Source organism: Ostrinia furnacalis, unplaced genomic scaffold (genome assembly GCF_004193835.3).
Source record: "Ostrinia furnacalis isolate ACB-3 unplaced genomic scaffold, ASM419383v2 OfSCF4204, whole genome shotgun sequence".
Classification (NCBI taxonomy): domain Eukaryota; kingdom Metazoa; phylum Arthropoda; class Insecta; order Lepidoptera; family Crambidae; genus Ostrinia; species Ostrinia furnacalis.
Window position 1 is genome coordinate 27,316 of NW_021134443.1, and position 17,949 is coordinate 45,264.

The 17,949-nt window shown below is 41.2% G+C and overlaps 1 protein-coding gene and 1 pseudogene across 1 annotated transcript; one reads left to right on the forward strand and one right to left on the reverse strand.

Moving 5' to 3' along the window:
* The first annotated feature begins 173 nt into the window (after nt 1–173).
* Mps1 (dual specificity protein kinase monopolar spindle 1) lies at nt 174–5,982 on the forward strand. Its single transcript, XM_028313259.1, has 6 exons — nt 174–1,194; nt 1,536–1,681; nt 2,286–2,446; nt 3,344–3,561; nt 4,197–4,344; nt 5,581–5,982. The coding sequence occupies exons 1-6, from the start codon at nt 280–282 to the stop codon at nt 5,775–5,777; spliced, it is 1,785 nt and encodes a 594-aa protein (XP_028169060.1). The 5' UTR covers nt 174–279; the 3' UTR covers nt 5,778–5,982.
* Nucleotides 5,983–9,256: 3,274 nt separating this feature from the next.
* Nucleotides 9,257–17,234, reverse strand: LOC114359028 (spectrin alpha chain-like; annotated as a pseudogene).
* Between the last annotated feature and the right edge of the window lie 715 nt (nt 17,235–17,949).

Genomic DNA, 17,949 nt, shown 5'->3' on the forward strand with positions numbered 1-17,949 from the left:
ATCGTTTTTATACTTTACAGTTGGCCTTGGCACCCCTGGCGATTGACAGGACCTTACTTGGACTATTTTGTATAACGTTATAGTTATTTTTATAAGCTGAATAGTTAAATGAATCTGTGCCTGCCTAACAATTTATAAAAAAAATCACTGTCAATTTGACATACGTCAAATTTTCGAAAGTTTTGTTTTGTAACGGATCACAAACGGATTTGCAAAGTGAATATTGTTTTAGTGTTAAAAAGTGTTTTATGAGGTGTAAATGTGATTAATTAATTTTATATGGAAATCCGATTTGAAGCAAAATTTGTAATTATGAGTGGAAATACAGAATCAACCTCTAACAGCATCAAATTCACTCCAATGCCGATGTCGGCATTACTCGCTAATTTGTTACCTCTACAAAAGCAATCAGACAGTCCAGACACGAGTTTTATGTCCGATGATGAAAGCGATAATTCCATAGGTGAGACGGTTTCCAAGAAGCCTTCTCCATTGAAAGTAAACAACGACTTGCGCACGCCCAACGCACGAGCTGTCCAGCACAAAGAAATCATCAAAGGTTATACTTCCGAAAGGAAAGTCACTCACAGAGAACACGACAAAGAGAACATTAATAACGATGATAACCGAACGTACCCCAACAATAAAAACAATAACATCTTTCACAGCACACACAAAAGTATTTCTTCAATGCAACCACCTTCAGAGCAGAGAAGTCGCACTGCTTCAGTGCAACACTATAACAATAAGATCCTTCAAAATCAAATAAATTCTGCCCATAAGAAGACACCTGAAATATCTCGCATCCCTAGCAGTAGTCAAAAAGTTAAAAGTGCAACACCTAAAATTAAATCGGGAATCAGGAGATTCACGCCAGGCTCCAAGCAAAGTAATAAGAAGACTCCACAGAAGGCTGTGATACAAAATAGGGACAAAGTGAGATGTGAGTTATTTACTCAAAACCCGAGTAAAGATGAATGTCCACCGCCGCGGCCGGAGCCCGCTCCAGCGCCTGTCCCGGAGACTCCCCTCAATAAGAAAGTGGTGCCCGCAGCATACGTTGCCACTCCTTCGTACCCACAAGGGCCCGGCGGCAACAACCCCAAAATTCTATTCAAGACCACTAGCATCAAAGATAAAAAGTACATGTTTATCAAGAAACTGGGCACGGGAGGCTCTAGTGAAGTTTATAAGGTAAACTTTTGTTTTATGTTGTAGATTGAAAATCTGTTTACATTATGCTGTCGTTCAAATTGAACTAGTGTTCAAGCATTATAAAAGACACAAATATGAAATAAATAAGTTTATGAAATAAAGAATTTATTTCATATTCAAACTTTGATCAATTAATTTATATTATGATACAATCTTAAATTTTTTAGAATTTTAATTTCCTGTATTCAATATTTTACACATACTTTCTTCAAATAAATTTTACATAGAAATCCTTAACTTATCATTTAGATATTAAAAAATACATTTCAAGAAAGTAAACAAGAATATTGTTTTTTCAAAATGTAAACAAATATTTCCAGATGTTAGAAGTGGGCACGTCCTGTGAGTACGCGGTGAAGTGCGTGAACCTGGCCACGGACCAGGAGCTGGCGCAGGGCTACATCAACGAGGTGCGGCTGCTGCGCGAACTACAGAACTCGGACCGAGTTATCAGGCTTTATGATTAGTAAGTACTTTTTACAAACCACTAATCTTTTAGTGAGTGATGTACCTTTTTATCTCAATTTGTCTCAAGCAAACCACTGAAGTTTACTTGCATTTTTTAAGCTTGATTATCACAGCCTTTCATAGTTATGAAAGGAACAAACAGTTGTTTGTTCAGTGAATAACAATGTATTATCTATTTCTAATAAATGTTTCTTTCTTTCTTTCTTATTTGAATTAAGGCTGTATAGTAAAGAAACACACTTTGATAAATATATTTATTTACATAAACATAGGTGATGATAACATATTACAGAACAATGTGTTAGATCATAGAATATTTTGTCATCTTACTCACTGAATGTGTAATACTAATATCCTGCTATATCAAAAGTCAACAACTTGTATCTATTTTAGTACAATTTCTTTTCATTTATCTAACCTTTAATACCTTGTATGCTGAAGTCAATCTCAATTATTATAATTATGCCCGTGCCTGCGGGTGCATTGTGAATGTGATTACATCCATATACATTTTTATTTACACGCGTCCGCGCTACCACCCGCGCCCGCTTCCACTCTGAAATAGGACTAAATTTCACATGGTATGTACTACAATTCCGCAGCGAATACGACCGCACCAACCAGCTGCTGCGTATGGTGTTAGAGGTGGGCGAGACGGACCTGTCCTCGTTCCTGCGCGCGCGCGGCGCCGGCCTGCCGCCCGCGCTCGTGCTGCACTACTGGGAGGAGATGCTGCACGCCGTGCACTACATCCACGAGCACGGTCAGTGGTGTTACTGGTTATGTACCATCGGCAACAGTGTCAACTATCCATTGCCTGTCATGTCGCCTCGTTCTATCGCAAAGAATCACCATTTGATGAGAACGAAAGCAAAAACGTAAATGGATAGTTAACAGTGTGGCCGTGTGTACACTCACGAACACAAAAATCTATTTGATTCTAAAGCTAAAGCCCGGCTCGCACACTCAATGCGGCCGCCCGTCGCACAGTCGCGACAGCAATATAATTACGCGCGAGCGATAAGGATGGGTAGCTTGGGGTTATTGGACAAAATTCTACGTGCACGGCGACCGGACTATAGTCCCCATATTGTAGGCCTCTGAGGACCTCAAACTTGTTTTCGGTCTAGGAAGCACGCCATGATAAAATTCTCATCGATTTTAAACTGCAAATGTATGGGCTTATAGCGCAAAATCGATAAAACGCAGCATCAAAAGTTTGTCGTGGCGCGCAGCCTATGCTTTACTATCATCATTTCGGTCATAGGATGTCTACTACTGAAAATAGGCCTTCTTCAATGAATATATCTAAATTAACCGGTTGATACATGCATTCAGCGCCTTCTTTATACCTTTATAAGGTCTCATGTACTTTGTGGGTGGACGTCCTGTTGCGCTGGTCAGTACGTGGCCCACTCCAGAACTTTGTTGCCCCATCGGACGTCAGTTCTGCGTTCTATGCGCCCTGCCTAGTGCCTATTGCCATTTCAGCTTGCTATGTCAGCGACTTTAGTTCGTTTACGGATTCGATCTCGCAAAGAAACACTCCTCACACTTTATTACACACTGAATGTTGACTGAATGTCTTTAGGTACTGAGGTATTTCTATTTTGTCACCATGTTATGGCTTTTTGATTCTCAATCTATTGTACTATTCCAGGCGTCATCCACGCAGACCTGAAGCCAGCAAACTTCCTGCTAGTATGCGGGCGGCTGAAGCTGATCGACTTCGGCATCGCGTCGGCGATCAGCAGCGACGCCACGAGCGTGGTGCGCGCGCAGGCCACGGGCACGTACTCGTATATCAGTCCCGAGGCGCTCATGGGCGGCGCGGGCGGCTACGGCGTCGGGCCCGCTGACGGCAGCGCGCCTATCAAGGTACCCACTGCTGTTTCTTATGGTTTATAGAGTTCAGTACTGATGTCAAAGGCTGGAGTATGATTTACTACACAATTCCAACCACTGGCGTTTGTTAGTCTCGCTGTTACGGACGCAGTGCAGGGCCCCGATTACGCTAAAAATGTTCATCTTTAACGTGCCCGGACCAGAATCGAAGAAGCGCGTTTGTATTGGAGACGTTAAAAATTAGCGTGATCGGGGCACAGGAGTATAATATAATAAGGAGTAAAAACGTTCACATGCATGTTCAGTACTCCTCAAGTTACAGTTGTAACCGTTGCCTCTTATTCTTGTTGCTAACAGACAGATAAATTGCATCCTTGCCTTCTTAAGTATTATTCCGTTTTCATTTTAGTGCATTCGAGTGAACTATCAAGTACTAAGATACCCAAAGAACTATAGTTTTAAATCAACTTTTACTTTTCTTAATTAACTAACATTGCCTGTCATGTCGTCTCGTTCTATCGCAAAGAATCACCATTTGATGAAAGCGAGAGCAAAACGGAAATGGATAGTTAAAAGTGTGGCCGTGTGTACATGATTGAAATTATTTTTGATTGTAACAGCACTGTTGTTTCCCGAATAAAGTAAGTAAACAAACATAATTCCCGCAGATCTCGTTCCGATCGGACGTGTGGTCGCTGGGCTGCATCCTGTACAGCATGGCGTACGGCCGCACGCCCTTCGGACACATCCCCAACCTCGCCAAGCTGGCCGCCATCCTCGACCCCAACCACAGGATCGACTACCCGCCTGTGGAGCGTGAGTACCGAATACATTTATATGCCTGTGTATTACTGTGTTTTGGCAAATAAACGTTTGAACTTGAACTTGTACTATAACCAGGCCTGTTCATCTCCGCGAGTTTACATCGAAAACAAAACAGACACGATGGCCCACCTACAGGATACTATTCGACAAGGCCTCACATACGAGCGAACATTGACTCACGCACGCGTACTCATGTGTATGATGGAAGAAAATAAAGAAAATGGTGTACTAAATACTGTGCAGTATTAACTGCTTAAATAATAATAAAAACTCGTAATGTACTTTTTTAAGTTGCCTCAAGACACTGAGAGGTAAAAATAACGTAGTACTTATTATTATTCTGTGGTACTACGTACAGAAGTTTTACTTCGCGAAGGTATTTAAAAAAAATATGCTCAATGTCATTAACAATATGGTGTAATTTAGCCTGTCTCAAGAGTTAAGCACTATTTTGTTTACAAACGTCAGTGATCGGCGCTGCGCCGAAGCTATAGGGCTGACTTCGGTAAAATGATGTGACGTGAGGTGCCAAACTGCGGAAAATGGCGGAGGAAATACATGATTTAGCATAAATTATTATGAATAATATTAACTACTTATTTACCTCTCAGTGTCTTGAGGCAATTTGAAAACTACATTCTGTGTTTTTATTATTATTTAGGCAGTTAAATACTGCACAGTATTTAGTACACCATTTTCTTTATTTTCTTCCATCATACACAAGAATACGCGTGCGTGAGTCAATGTTCGCTCGTATGTGAGGCCTTGTCGAATAGTGTCCTGTAGGTGGGCCATCGTGCGTGTTTTGTTTTCAATGTAAACTCGCGGAGATGAACAGGCCTGGTATTATTGCTTGTAATCCAGATTAACATATAGGCTATAATTTATGCCGATCTGTGACACGAAATTTCACGCGGGTGAAACCGCGGGCAAAAGCTAGTAGATAATAAGTCAGTGCCTGAGGTATGGGACGGCACTGGAGAGGTGACAATGGTGTATTTTTTATGACTTGACATAACATACAAATCTGAAGAAGATCTCAAGTCTCGCTGACATTTAACCGTTACAAAAACACTCCAGTGCCGCTCCCATACATTTATTTATTATTGCACAACATAATAATAGAAAACTATTGTTTGTTTGTTTCACCACAGCATAAGACTGCCATGCCGTTTCGATTTGATATTTCTTTGTGTGGTGCCATCAAAGTATGTTTTATATCCGCAGACCTCCCTCCGTCACTGATCGCGGCGCTGAAGTGGTGCCTGACGTACAACGCGCGCGCGCGGCCCTCGGTGCGCGAACTACTCGCCGTGCCCTATATGCAGCCTGCGCGCGCGCCGCTTCCTCCAGCGTTACTTGATAAACTGAGACCTATGTTAGAGCCGCAAGAGTTCAGATTGCTGCAGCGAGCGAGGGTTTAGCAGTAATCAACAGCGGCGATAAACTCATTCGAAAGTAGCCACGCGCGCGCCGGTTCCCCGTGTTACTTGATAAATTAAGACCTATGCTCGAACAAGAGTTCCAGGTTCTCCAACAAGCTAGGGTCTAGCCATAAGGAACAATAGTCAACAGGTTGGAGAACTGCTCTAGCCACAAGAGTTTAGAATGCTGCAGCGAGCTAAAGCCTGGTCCGTAAGCACGTAGAATCCCGTCCAATGACCCCAAGCTACCCATCCTTATCGCTCGCGCGTAATTATATTGATACGTAGACGGGTGGTAGACGGGATTCTACGTGCTCACGGACCAGGCTTTAGAATATAGTCATAATGAACTAATCCACAAGTAGTCCAACCTACAGTATGCGCGCGCGCCGTTGCCTCCCGCGCTACTTGATAAACTGAGACCTATGTTAGAGCCGCAAGAGTTCAGATTGCTGCAGCGAGCCAGAGTGTAGCAGTATTAACCAACAGTAATCAACAGCGGCTATAAACTCATTCGTAAGTAGCCCTATATGTAGCCAGTGCGCGCGCCGTTGCCTCTCGCGTTACTTGATAAGTTGAGACCTATGCTTGAGCCGCTAGAGTTCAGATTGCTCCAGCGAGCCAGGGTGTAGCAGTAAAGAACGATAGTCAACCGGTCGATGAACTAATTTACTAGTAGCCCTATATGTATCCAGTGCGCGCCGTTGCCTCTCGCGTTACTTGATAAGTTGAGACCTATGCTCGAGCCGCTAGAGTTCAGATTGCTACAGCAAGCGAGGGTGTAGCAGTAATCAACAGCGGCTATAAACTCATTCGTAAGTAGCCCTATATGTAGCCAGTGCGCGCGCCGCTGCCTCCCGCGCTACTTGATAAATTGAGACCTATGCTCGAGCCGCAAGAGTTCAAATTGCTGCAGCGAGCCAGGGTGTAACAGTAAGGAACGATAGTCAACATAGCGGAGAACTAATTCGCAAGTAGCCCTATATGTAGCCTGTGCACGCGCCGCTGCCTCCTGCGCTGCTTGATAAATTGAGACCTATGCTCGAGCCGCAAGAGTTCAGATTGCTGCAGCGAGCCAGGGTGTAGCAGTAAAGCACGATGGTCAACAGGTCGATGAACTAATTCACTAGTAGCCCTATATGTAGCCAGTGCGCGCTCCGCTGCCTGCCGCGCTACTTGATAAATTGAGACCTATGCTCGAGCCACAAGAGTTCAGATTTCTGCAGCGAGCCAGAGTGTAGCAGTAAAGAACGATAGTCAACCGGTCGATGAACTAATTTACTAGTAGCCCTATATGTAGCCTGTGCGCGCGCCGTTGCCTCTCGCGTTACTTGATAAGTTAAGACCTATGCTCCAGCCGCTAGAGTTCAGATTGCCACAGCAAGCGAGGGTGTAGTTTTAGAGGCGTGGCAAAAGAGCTCTCCGCTTTTTATTCTGTCATTCGCAATCCAGACTTGATAAGCTGAGACATAATATGCTCAAGCCGCAGAATTTCCGGCTTCTACAGCGAGCGACAGTAGCAGTAATGATAGTCAACAGGATGACGAACTTGTCACATGTATGATTTGTCAGACCATTCAAGGCCGCGCTACAAAGTGACCCGACTAATTCAAACGCATGGTCCGACCATTGAGCCCGACGATGTGAGTATGGCGAGAAATTTAAAGCAAGTCATAATAATAATATATGGTACGTGTGTATAAACCCTGTGTAGTAAGCTACTGTAAATTCAACTAATGGTCGTATAAATACTGATTCATGGCAACGCGGATTGAATTCTGGAACGCGTTTATGGCAAAGTACATTTTTGATTTAAAAAGATAGACTGAATCTTTAACCTTAATACTGTATGAGCACTAATGTACCAGTAAACTCTACCAGTGATAATTTCACAATTTTTATGACAACAAAGTACCAGGCAAACATACATTAGAAAGATATGATTGTAATAAAGTAGATGGCACATAGTGTGCGAAAGAGACAACTTTTGAACAAAACCCTTGCGTAAAAACGAGACAAAATATACGAAGAACGTCAAGAGAGAAAATGACAAAATAAAAATGACAAAATATGTGGGTATAGTTCCAAAATACTGAACTGTCCTATCGATGACACTGACAGCGGGGCGCCACCGTCAATACCGGATCGCTGGTTCCGATTTTTGCCATGTTGGAAGCCATATAGTTGAACGATGGTAGCGCCCCCCTGTCATTGAGTTTGGTGGGACAGTTCAGCGTGGGTCATCTATATACCGAAAACTCCTCAGCTCCTAGTACTGTATTCCACAATGTAATCTTAGCCTTTTTACGTCATTCAGACTAAAAATAACAAAATTAGTTTTGTCTCTTTCTTCAAAGTTATTTTCATTATAGTTATATCTTTCTATTTCATGTGAGCCTAGTACTTCGTTATCACGTTTTAGCAGTGTGGTGTACCTAGAAAAGCTTTTGTGCTAGAAGGCTATTCAGGCTCGTGGCATTGGACTGTGACGTCGAAATTTTCTGATAACTTGTGAAGGCCACATAAGTTTCGAAAGTAGGTATAAGTTATTTTTGCGGGCTGCTTTCCGCGTTGCCTTGTGTAATAATGCCTAAAATAGTGAGGACTGTCATGTATAAAAGCTAAAGGCAACATACGGCGCCTTTTGCTGCGGTTCCAAAGGCTGCATTGATTCAGCCAGAATGTGTAAAAAGTAAAGCTACTGTCTGTAACACGGCTCTCTAGCACAATATTGGTATGCGATGTCAATTTTATTAGCTCAATAATTAAACATTTTTATTAACTAACCATCATCATCGTCTCCGAAGAATTCATTCGTGTCAAAAAGTCAATTAATTAAAATTATCTTTATTTATATACGTCACTAGTTGTACGCTAAACGTATGTCTCTTTAGTTCTAGACTTTTACCAAAGCCTGGAAGTCTGATTGATGATTTTGTATATACTAAGGCTCCTGTACATAAGAAAATTTATAATAATGTGTCAAAAATTATATTATGTATTGATTGGACTGAAAAATAATTGTGTAAAGTATGCAATTAAAATTGTCTCATAGGTCTGACCAAAATAAATGGGAAATTGTATATTATACAACTAACACAACTAATTATAGAATTGATGTTTAGGGAAAAATGTGTGCAACAGTTTAGTTAAGTTTGAGTTTTAATGAAATACATTTGGATCATTGCAATATAATCTCAAACTTCTTGATTTGTATAACGTAAGTTAGAAATATGTCCATGCTAATGTTATGCATAAATGTAATTCAAAAATATAGTGTAAATTTACAATATTTAAATATAATAATTATGATAATTTATTGTAATCGGACGCTAAATAAATGGATTATATAAATACTATAGTTTAATTTAAACAAGTATAGTGGGAATAAATATTTTATTGAAATTACGAATGTAGGATTACAAAAAATAAATAGAATCTTAGCGAGGAAAACTTATTTTATAAAATTTGTATTCATTATAATATAATAATCGATCGTGTGTAACGTACAATATAATACTTTACTATCTAGCGAAAATAAATGTAGCGAAATGCAATAGAATTTGTAACGTCAAACGTGATGAAGTTAAAATAGGGTGCTTCGGATCTCTCTGCTCGGCCAGAGAAAAGGAATTCTAACCCTCGCGCGGTCCCATGCTGCGGCTACTCGAGTAGCGAGCTGGGCGTGCGCGGGGCCGCTTCGCTTCGAAGGCGGCCACAGACCCGCGACACGACACGCGTACTTGCATTTGCACTAAAACCTAGTTTATTGTAAAATGCACGTTAGTTCACTCAGTCAATGTTTGGAAATTAAGGCAAGCGAGTGCTAGAGCGATAGGAGCGATACGACGCGCCGCTAGACTGGACTACGCATCTTTTATTTTTGTGATGGTCACTTTTAAAACATCTGTCTACATTTTTGGAGTTTTTGTTTTAAATTTCTTCAATAAATGTACGTCAAATATGTCAAAAAAGATGCAATAGTTTGGCGGTCGAGCGGCAGGAAAGTGGGGTGATGAAGTCACAGAGTAAAAGTCGTATGTGTGTGGTTGTGGTTTAATCGGCAGCGCGTGTAGTGGAGGCTTAGTTCTGGAACAGCGTGCGCGTGAAGTCGATGTAGTCGAGCGCGTTGGGGATGGGGCGCTCCGTCTTGGGCTCCACGTAGGGCTTCATGCGCGCCACGCAGTAGTCCGCCATCTCTTTCGTGAGGTTCTGTGGAACAAACGAATCAATTTATTATAAACTAGCTTTGTTATTTCACCCGCGTGAAATTTTGTTGGTCACAGATCGTCATAAATTATAGCCTATATGTTATTCTGGGTTATAAAGAATAATACTGTAAAGTTTCATCACAATCCGTTCAGTAGTTTTTGCGTGAAAGAGTAACAAACATCCATCCAGACATCCAAACTTTCGCATTTATAATATTAGTAGGATGTCATTCAATGGAATTTGAATGTACTCGGAAATTGACGAGATTTTTGGTTTGTAAATAGCTTAAATTATTGTCCATTATTTACTCCTAAGAAGTTGCAACTCGGTCGAGTTTACTGTGAGTGCGAGGATTCTAGCGAGGTGCGCAGGTAACTCGCACTGTAGCTGGGAGCAGTTTTCTTCAAATATCTTCATATTAGCAAAAGGGCCTCCTACGCCGACTATTAAAACCACGACCCTGTAAGACCGCTTTCACATTAGGGTGTCAGAAAGTCAAAGTCAAAATTTCTTTATTTGTTTAAGACTAATAAATAGTTCTTACAAATCGTCATTTTGCTCTTAAGGAGCCTCTACATGTCTCATAATCTTTCTACCCTACCAGCGCTTCGAGACCAACATTTGGTAAGTGCTGAGAAGAAGCACCGCAACAAACTCAGTCACTACTGTCTGCCGGTTAATATAAATAAATAGAAGCGCGACAACAGCGCGGCAGCGGCGTTTTTATAATGTGAAAGCAGACATCCGCTGTCATATAGTGTGAAATTATTCGGCAGCGCGTCTGTCGCGCGTTTGACGCGCTACAAAGTCGCCTAAATGTGAAAGCACTCTAAATTACATACAATGTTAATCTATATATATAAAAGAAAGTCGTGTTAGTTACTCCACTTATAACTCAAGAACGGCTAAACCGATTTAGCTGAAAATTGTCAGGGAGGTAGTTTAGAGCCAGGAGAAGGACATAGGATACTTTTTATCCCGTTCGAAAAAAAAAAGTCTACTTATTTATTGCCATTAAGGCGGAACAAAGTTCGCCGGGTCAGCTAGTAAATAATAAAGGTGTGTGCGCACCGCGTAGAGTTCGTCCTTGGTGACGTAGGCGCGGTCCTGGTGCGCGGTGATGGCGCGGAAGGCGTTCTCATCTCCTCGGAGGAGTGCACGTTCTCCGTCTCCTTGCTGATCATGAACGCCATGTACTCCTGCAGCGACACCTGTCCGTCGCGGTTCGGGTCAACCACGTCTGCGGATTATACAAGTGTGTGTGTTATTTAATTGTCAATATATTCAATTTATATACTACAGTTTGTAGCAATAAGATCAACTTTTTCACCAATTTAAAAAAAGGAGGTTCTCAATCGAGTGTATTTTATTTTTTGTATCTATGTTACCGCAAACTCCGTTAATTATTATGAACCTATTTTCATAATCAAGCATGTACTAAACAGTAAACGAAGACCTTAAGCCCTCAGGATGTAAGACGACGATACCGCTATCTATTGGGTCAATAGCTGCAGGATTCGGAGGGAGATACCGGTGAACGTCAGAATGGCGGGTATATGGTCACAGAAATTGATAATATAAATATGAAATTTTAATACCTGAGATGTACCTTGGTGTACCTTTAGTTAATAATTTTGTACTTCCCTAAATCGGGAACAATTACAATTACAAAATGAGCCGCCAACCTGATATCAGGTTGGCGGGTGTATGCTGAAATTGGACGAAACAGGTAAGTCATGGTTTTCTTATATTTACCATTATTTAGTACCTCAAATGTACCTCACAAATATATTATTATAAACCAAATGCGACGAATAATTAACGAGAAAATCGATACGAAAAATTTGATGTCCACCATTTTTTTGATGGCCACTATTTCTTTTAACAAATTAAAAAGTTGATACTGACACAGATAATACATACCGTAGTATTTTTTAAGTCTGTTTTTTATGGCACGCACACTATTTGTGCATTTTCCAATGCCATTAATTTGCTAAAATCAAAAAGAATTGATAGTAGCGCCGTCCTGTAAATGTCACAAGGTTGTCCAACGTGGCAACAATAGGAATGATGACTGGGTAATAAAATCGAAATTCTATTCAGTTCGTCAGACAGATAATAAAAATATTTTGGATACATTTTTATTTTATTTTTTCATAATCGAATAATTACAGTATTATATTGAGTTGATATGTCGCGTGACGTAACGCGCCATTTCAACTCGATGTAGGACTGTTAATAATTATTTAATTATGAAAGAAAATAAAAAATATGAATCTAATATTTTCTAATTATCTGTCTGACGGACAAATAATTGAAATTTTGTCATTTAGCCTATTGGAACTAATAATCGTGACATCGTCTTCGTCTTCTTTTAATTTTATTGTCTCTTCTCCTTCGTCTTCTATTCTTATTATTTGTCCCATGGTTCTTCTCATTATTATTATTATCTTATTCTGTCTTCATTTTTTGTTTTGTTTTGTCTTATTTCTTCTTCTTTCATCTTCTGTATATTGTTATTTTCTTTTATCTTCGTTTTTTTATTATTTTTTTTGTTTCTTCTTCTTGATATACAGGGTGTTAGGTAAATGGGTATATGAGCCGACACTAGCCCATGTTAACATATAAATGGTATGGTGAAGTCAGAAAATTGATATCTTCATTTCAATTATTTTAATTTTCATACAAATCGGATGTTATAAAATTTATTTTGTATGAAAATTAAAAAAAATAAAATGATGATATCAAATTTCTGACTTCACCATACCATTTATATGTTAACATGGGCTAGTGTCGGCTCATATACCCATTTACCTAACACCCTGTATATCTTGATGATAAGAAGATAAGAAGAATAAAAAAAATAAAAAGAAGATGAAATACGAAGAAATAATGAATGAATGAAGAATAAGACAAAAAAAGGATAAAAAGAAATAAAATATGAGAAGACGAAAGAGAAAAAATAATAATAAGAAGAAATAGGAGGAAAAAAAAAGAAAATATAATTTTATTATGTATCATACTTATAACTTAACACTTCATTCAGAGCTTCCTCCTTGTGGATAAAAAAAACTAGAAAACGATTCTAAGAACTCCACTTGCATTTTAGTTGGCCGTTTGGTGTAGTGGTTCGAAACGGACTACTATTAATTCCGGAGGTTGCGGGTTCGATTCTCGCACAGTACAAACATTTGTGTGCATGAACATATTTGTTTGTATTGGACTGGGTGTTTTCTATGTATAATAATATATTATGTATGTATTTACAAAAAAAAGTATTTAAGTATGTTTATATCCGTTGTCTAGTACCCATAGTACAAGCTTTGCTTAGTTTGGAACTAGAAGCGCAGTGTAAAATGTCCAAGGATATTTATTATTTATTTATTAATTATTTCTTATTCTTCAACAGATGATCAAGATAAAGAGGTATTTATTATAAATCGCTCTTCCAGCATTTCAATTTTATTATTCAATCTTGCTTGATGATGAATACATGGTAGCAATCCCGTCAGTAATAACGATTTTGCTTGATGAAATATTTTTAAATTTCTTTACATGGTTACAACATTTTCACCGTTCTTCTGCACCAATTTGTGAGATTCACCTGTAAACCCCGATAAAGCAGCTATTAAGTAAGAAAAGTATAAAAATAAACATAACCCTCTTTCTGACGCAGTCGGGTAATAAACTAAATGTAATCAGAACATTTCAGTCCAACTTACCTGTCAACTCAACGACGCGCTTTAAAATCAAAGATTGAGTTTAAATTACGCCATATTTTACAATACACATTGAAAACAATATAAGTAAATCGTTTGAGTTTTTCCATATTTTCATAAAAATAACAATCATGAAGATTCACAAAATTTCTGCAGTGGTTGACAAATCTCGTAATTTGTTTTGACAGGTGACAATAAAGCCATAGACAATTTCCTTATGAATGCCACACTTTTCCAATATTTTTGTTTGCCATGAGATTAAGTGGGTCTAGACAAAGTGTAAATTATAATCGCAAACCAGTCGAAAAGTGGTCGAAAAGCCCCTTTTTTGTATGGAGTTTTGACGGATTCGATTTTCGATTCGATCAAAAAGTGCGTTTTGTCTAGGGGGGCTGGTAGACCTACAGCACTACTATCAATCAATACTTTTAGTTTTATGAAATTATTGGCATTGGCAAATGTAAAAGTGTGCGTGCCATAAAAAACAGACTTAAAAAATACTACGGTATGTATTATCTGTGTCAGTGTCAACTTTCTAACTTGTTAAAAGAAATGGTGGCCATCAAAAAAATGGTGGACATCAAATTTTTCGTATCAATTTTCTCGTTAATTATTCGTCGCATTTGGTTTATAATAATATTTTTGTGAGGTACATTTGAGGTACTAAATAATGGTAAATATAAGAAACCCATAACTTTCCTGTTTCGTCCAATTTCAGCATACACCCGCCAACCTGATATCAGGTTGGCGGCTCATTTTGTAATTGTAATTGTTCCCGATTTAGGGAAGTACAAAATTATTAACTAAAGGTACACCAAGGTACACCTCAGGTATTAAAATTTCATATTTATATTATCAATTTCTGTGACCATACACCCGCCATTCTGACGTTCACAGATACCGGTCACAGAAGTAGTACAGCCGCTCAATTTGTATAAATAAAAAAACAGTAGACGACACTAACTACACGTCTACTGTCAAAATATATGTTCAAAAGATCTCCTCCACTGCTATAACTATCCAGGAAAGTTATCCAGGCGCCTGTCTTAAAGCCTGACAGGCTTTATCTTCACGAGAACTTCATGGTCATGGTCACTGAAAACAAAGCACCACTCACTGAGTATAGCCTCGAACTCGGGGTCGGGCTGGCCTTCCTCGACCATGGGCAGGTCGTAGCCGAGCGCGCGGAGGCACGACTTGAACTCGTGGTGGTTGAGGCGCCCCGAGCGGTCCTTGTCGAAGTGCTTGAACATCATCGAGAACTCCTTCAGCGCGTCCTCGCTTACACCTGCGGGGAACGGAAATGGTATTACAGTGGATGTTACTATAAAAGGTAAAGTGCATCATCATCATCATTAAATTATTTAGTCTACACTGCAGGAGAACAATCTTAGAGAGTTGTTTTCCTAATTTGAGGGTTAGAATTCATCAAAGGCAAATTGAGAATTTGGAGAACACTTCACACACAGGCCAGATATTTAATTTTAAATTTCAAGATGTCATAAAGTCATATAATTCTTACAGGAATCATTGACACGTTAGTCCAGGGGTCTCTAAACTTTGAAGCCAGGGCAAGGCTTTTGTTGCAAGGGCCATAACAATTTTAATTTTTCTGCCCACCTATGCAAACATAGGCTTGGTCTTAAGCTGTCGCGGGCCGGATTGATGGCAGTAGTTTGGAGACCCCTGCCTAGTCAATTGACATGCCTTTTATGACTTCGTCGCTTTGCGAACACATTCGACTATTTTACAAAAAAAACATCATACAGCAAATTGAAAACTTCCAGGTTTTCTAGACTTTTTAGAGCTAGATTGAAGTATATCTCAAGAAGTTGTATCTTGAAATAATTGGTAAACTGTCCCACTGCTGTGGTCCGTCAGTGTATACGTACCCGAGTGGTTCCTGGCCTGTATCTGCTGCTCGAGGTTGTGCTGCATGCGCATGGACAGCTGGTCGAGCTGGTCCCACTGCTGGGCCAGCCCCACCGTGCTGTGCTCCGTGTAGCGGTTGCTGTGCGTCAGTGCATACGTACCCGAGTGGTTCCTGGCCTGTATCTGCTGCTCGAGGTTGTGCTGCATGCGCATGGACAGCTGGTCGAGCTGGTCCCACTGCTGGGCCAGCCCCACCGTGCTGTGCTCCGTGTAGCGGTTGCTGTGCGTCAGTGCATACGTACCCGAGTGGTTCCTGGCCTGTATCTGCTGCTCGAGGTTGTGCTGCATGCGCATGGACAGCTGGTCGAGCTGGTCCCACTGCTGGGCCAGCCCCACCGTGCTGTGCTCCGTGTAGCGGTTGCTGTGCGTCAGTGCATACGTACCCGAGTGGTTCCTGGCCTGTATCTGCTGCTCGAGGTTGTGCTGCATGCGCATGGACAGCTGGTCGAGCTGGTCCCACTGCTGGGCCAGCCCCACCGTGCTGTGCTCCGTGTAGCGGTTGCTGTGCGTCAGTGCATACGTACCCGAGTGGTTCCTGGCCTGTATCTGCTGCTCGAGGTTGTGCTGCATGCGCATGGACAGCTGGTCGAGCTGGTCCCACTGCTGGGCCAGCCCCACCGTGCTGTGCTCCGTGTAGCGGTTGCTGTGCGTCAGTGCATACGTACCCGAGTGGTTCCTGGCCTGTATCTGCTGCTCGAGGTTGTGCTGCATGCGCATGGACAGCTGGTCGAGCTGGTCCCACTGCTGGGCCAGCCCCACCGTGCTGTGCTCCGTGTAGCGGTTGCTGTGCGTCAGTGCATACGTACCCGAGTGGTTCCTGGCCTGTATCTGCTGCTCGAGGTTGTGCTGCATGCGCATGGACAGCTGGTCGAGCTGGTCCCACTGCTGGGCCAGCCCCACCGTGCTGTGCTCCGTGTAGCGGTTGTCCAGGATCAGGTGCTCCTCCAGCGCCGCTCCTACGGTCATAGTAATAGAGTTCAATTTATCATGTCAACCAATGGCAGTACATTTCGACGTAATTGTCCAACAAGGAATATTATACACCAAACACTTGTATACGTCAAAACTGTAGTTTCTATTCCATAACTGTGCATTTTAATGAACGTTACACCGGGCACCGCGTCTGCCCGTTAGATTCAAAGGCACTGTAACGTCAACGGACGGTGTGTTGCGGTGACGGCTTATTCCACTATTCCCCGTTAACGCCGATTGGAGCTTATAAATAGCGAATAAAATCCTAAGGCTTTGCGAACACGTTTTGTTTAAAGGAAAACATAACAGGACTTTTTCCATCTCTCGTTCCCACCGTTGCAACTCTTGTGTAGAATGTATCTACAGCTTGACCGCCAATAAAAACCCAACCACTGAAGGTCAAGTTTGGTCAAAGGAAACCACGGTAAAAAGTAATATAACGCGTGTGCCAGTAAAGTAATTTGGACAACATAACGCAGGCCTTACCGAGTTCTTCGAGACGGCGCAGGTCGGCGCGGCGCGCGCGCACCTCTTGCGCGCGCGTGCGAAGTGTGGCCAGCTGCGCTTCCAGCGACCCTGTGCCTTCCATCATGGATGTGCTGTAGAAGCAATATCAAGGGTCAACTTCACTTCAAATACGTTGGAGCCAACATTAAGAGCTCTTTCAAATTAGGCGTTGAGCTTAGCGTATGTCGTCCGTTTTTTTAAAGATTATTAGCAATTTGTATTACACAAATTATTAATAGTCCCGTTAACCCCCCGTGTTAAGCTAAATAAGCTTGTGTTACGAGTGGGCTCACCACAAAAGTCGAGCGGCGATGGGATTCGAACCCGCGTTCCTCGGATTTCGAGTCGGCCAGTCCGACCACTTCACCGTTGGGCTATCGTGACTATAATGAGGATCATTTCGATTTTTAGCTGTGAATGCAGATTTATAGGGCTAAGAAATCCTTAATACACAGTCCAAAAATTTTTGTTCTACGACAAAAATTGACGAAGTTATGGCCAAATTACTAAAAAAGTTCACTGACCGCCCGGCGCGGGACCGTTGACGTCATTGTATCCGATCCGAACGCTGCCGGCGTACTGCGTGGATAGAAAATATTTTTTTCTAGCCAAACTATCAGTTTGAGAGAAAAACTTGTAATGACATATATTCATCAGAATAAAGTAAGCTATCGATAGGTAATTTTAAAAATAGAAATTGTGAAAAATAACGCAAAAAATCCATACGCTCATACGATTCAATGGAACGCAGAGACGCGATTGGGGTCTCCGCGGTGGTATATTTGGCGATTTATTCAAATAAAGTGTTCATAAGTGTTGTTAGAGTCATA

Excerpts from the sequence above, each read along its gene's own strand:
- Mps1 (XM_028313259.1), top strand. The coding sequence starts at position 280 with ATGGAAATCCGATTTGAAGCAAAATTTGTAATTATGAGTGGAAATACA. Across the intron at positions 3,562-4,196 it reads ACGGCAGCGCGCCTATCAAG|ATCTCGTTCCGATCGGACGT; the intron begins GTACCCACTGCT and ends TAATTCCCGCAG. Across the intron at positions 4,345-5,580 it reads CGACTACCCGCCTGTGGAGC|ACCTCCCTCCGTCACTGATC; the intron begins GTGAGTACCGAA and ends TTATATCCGCAG.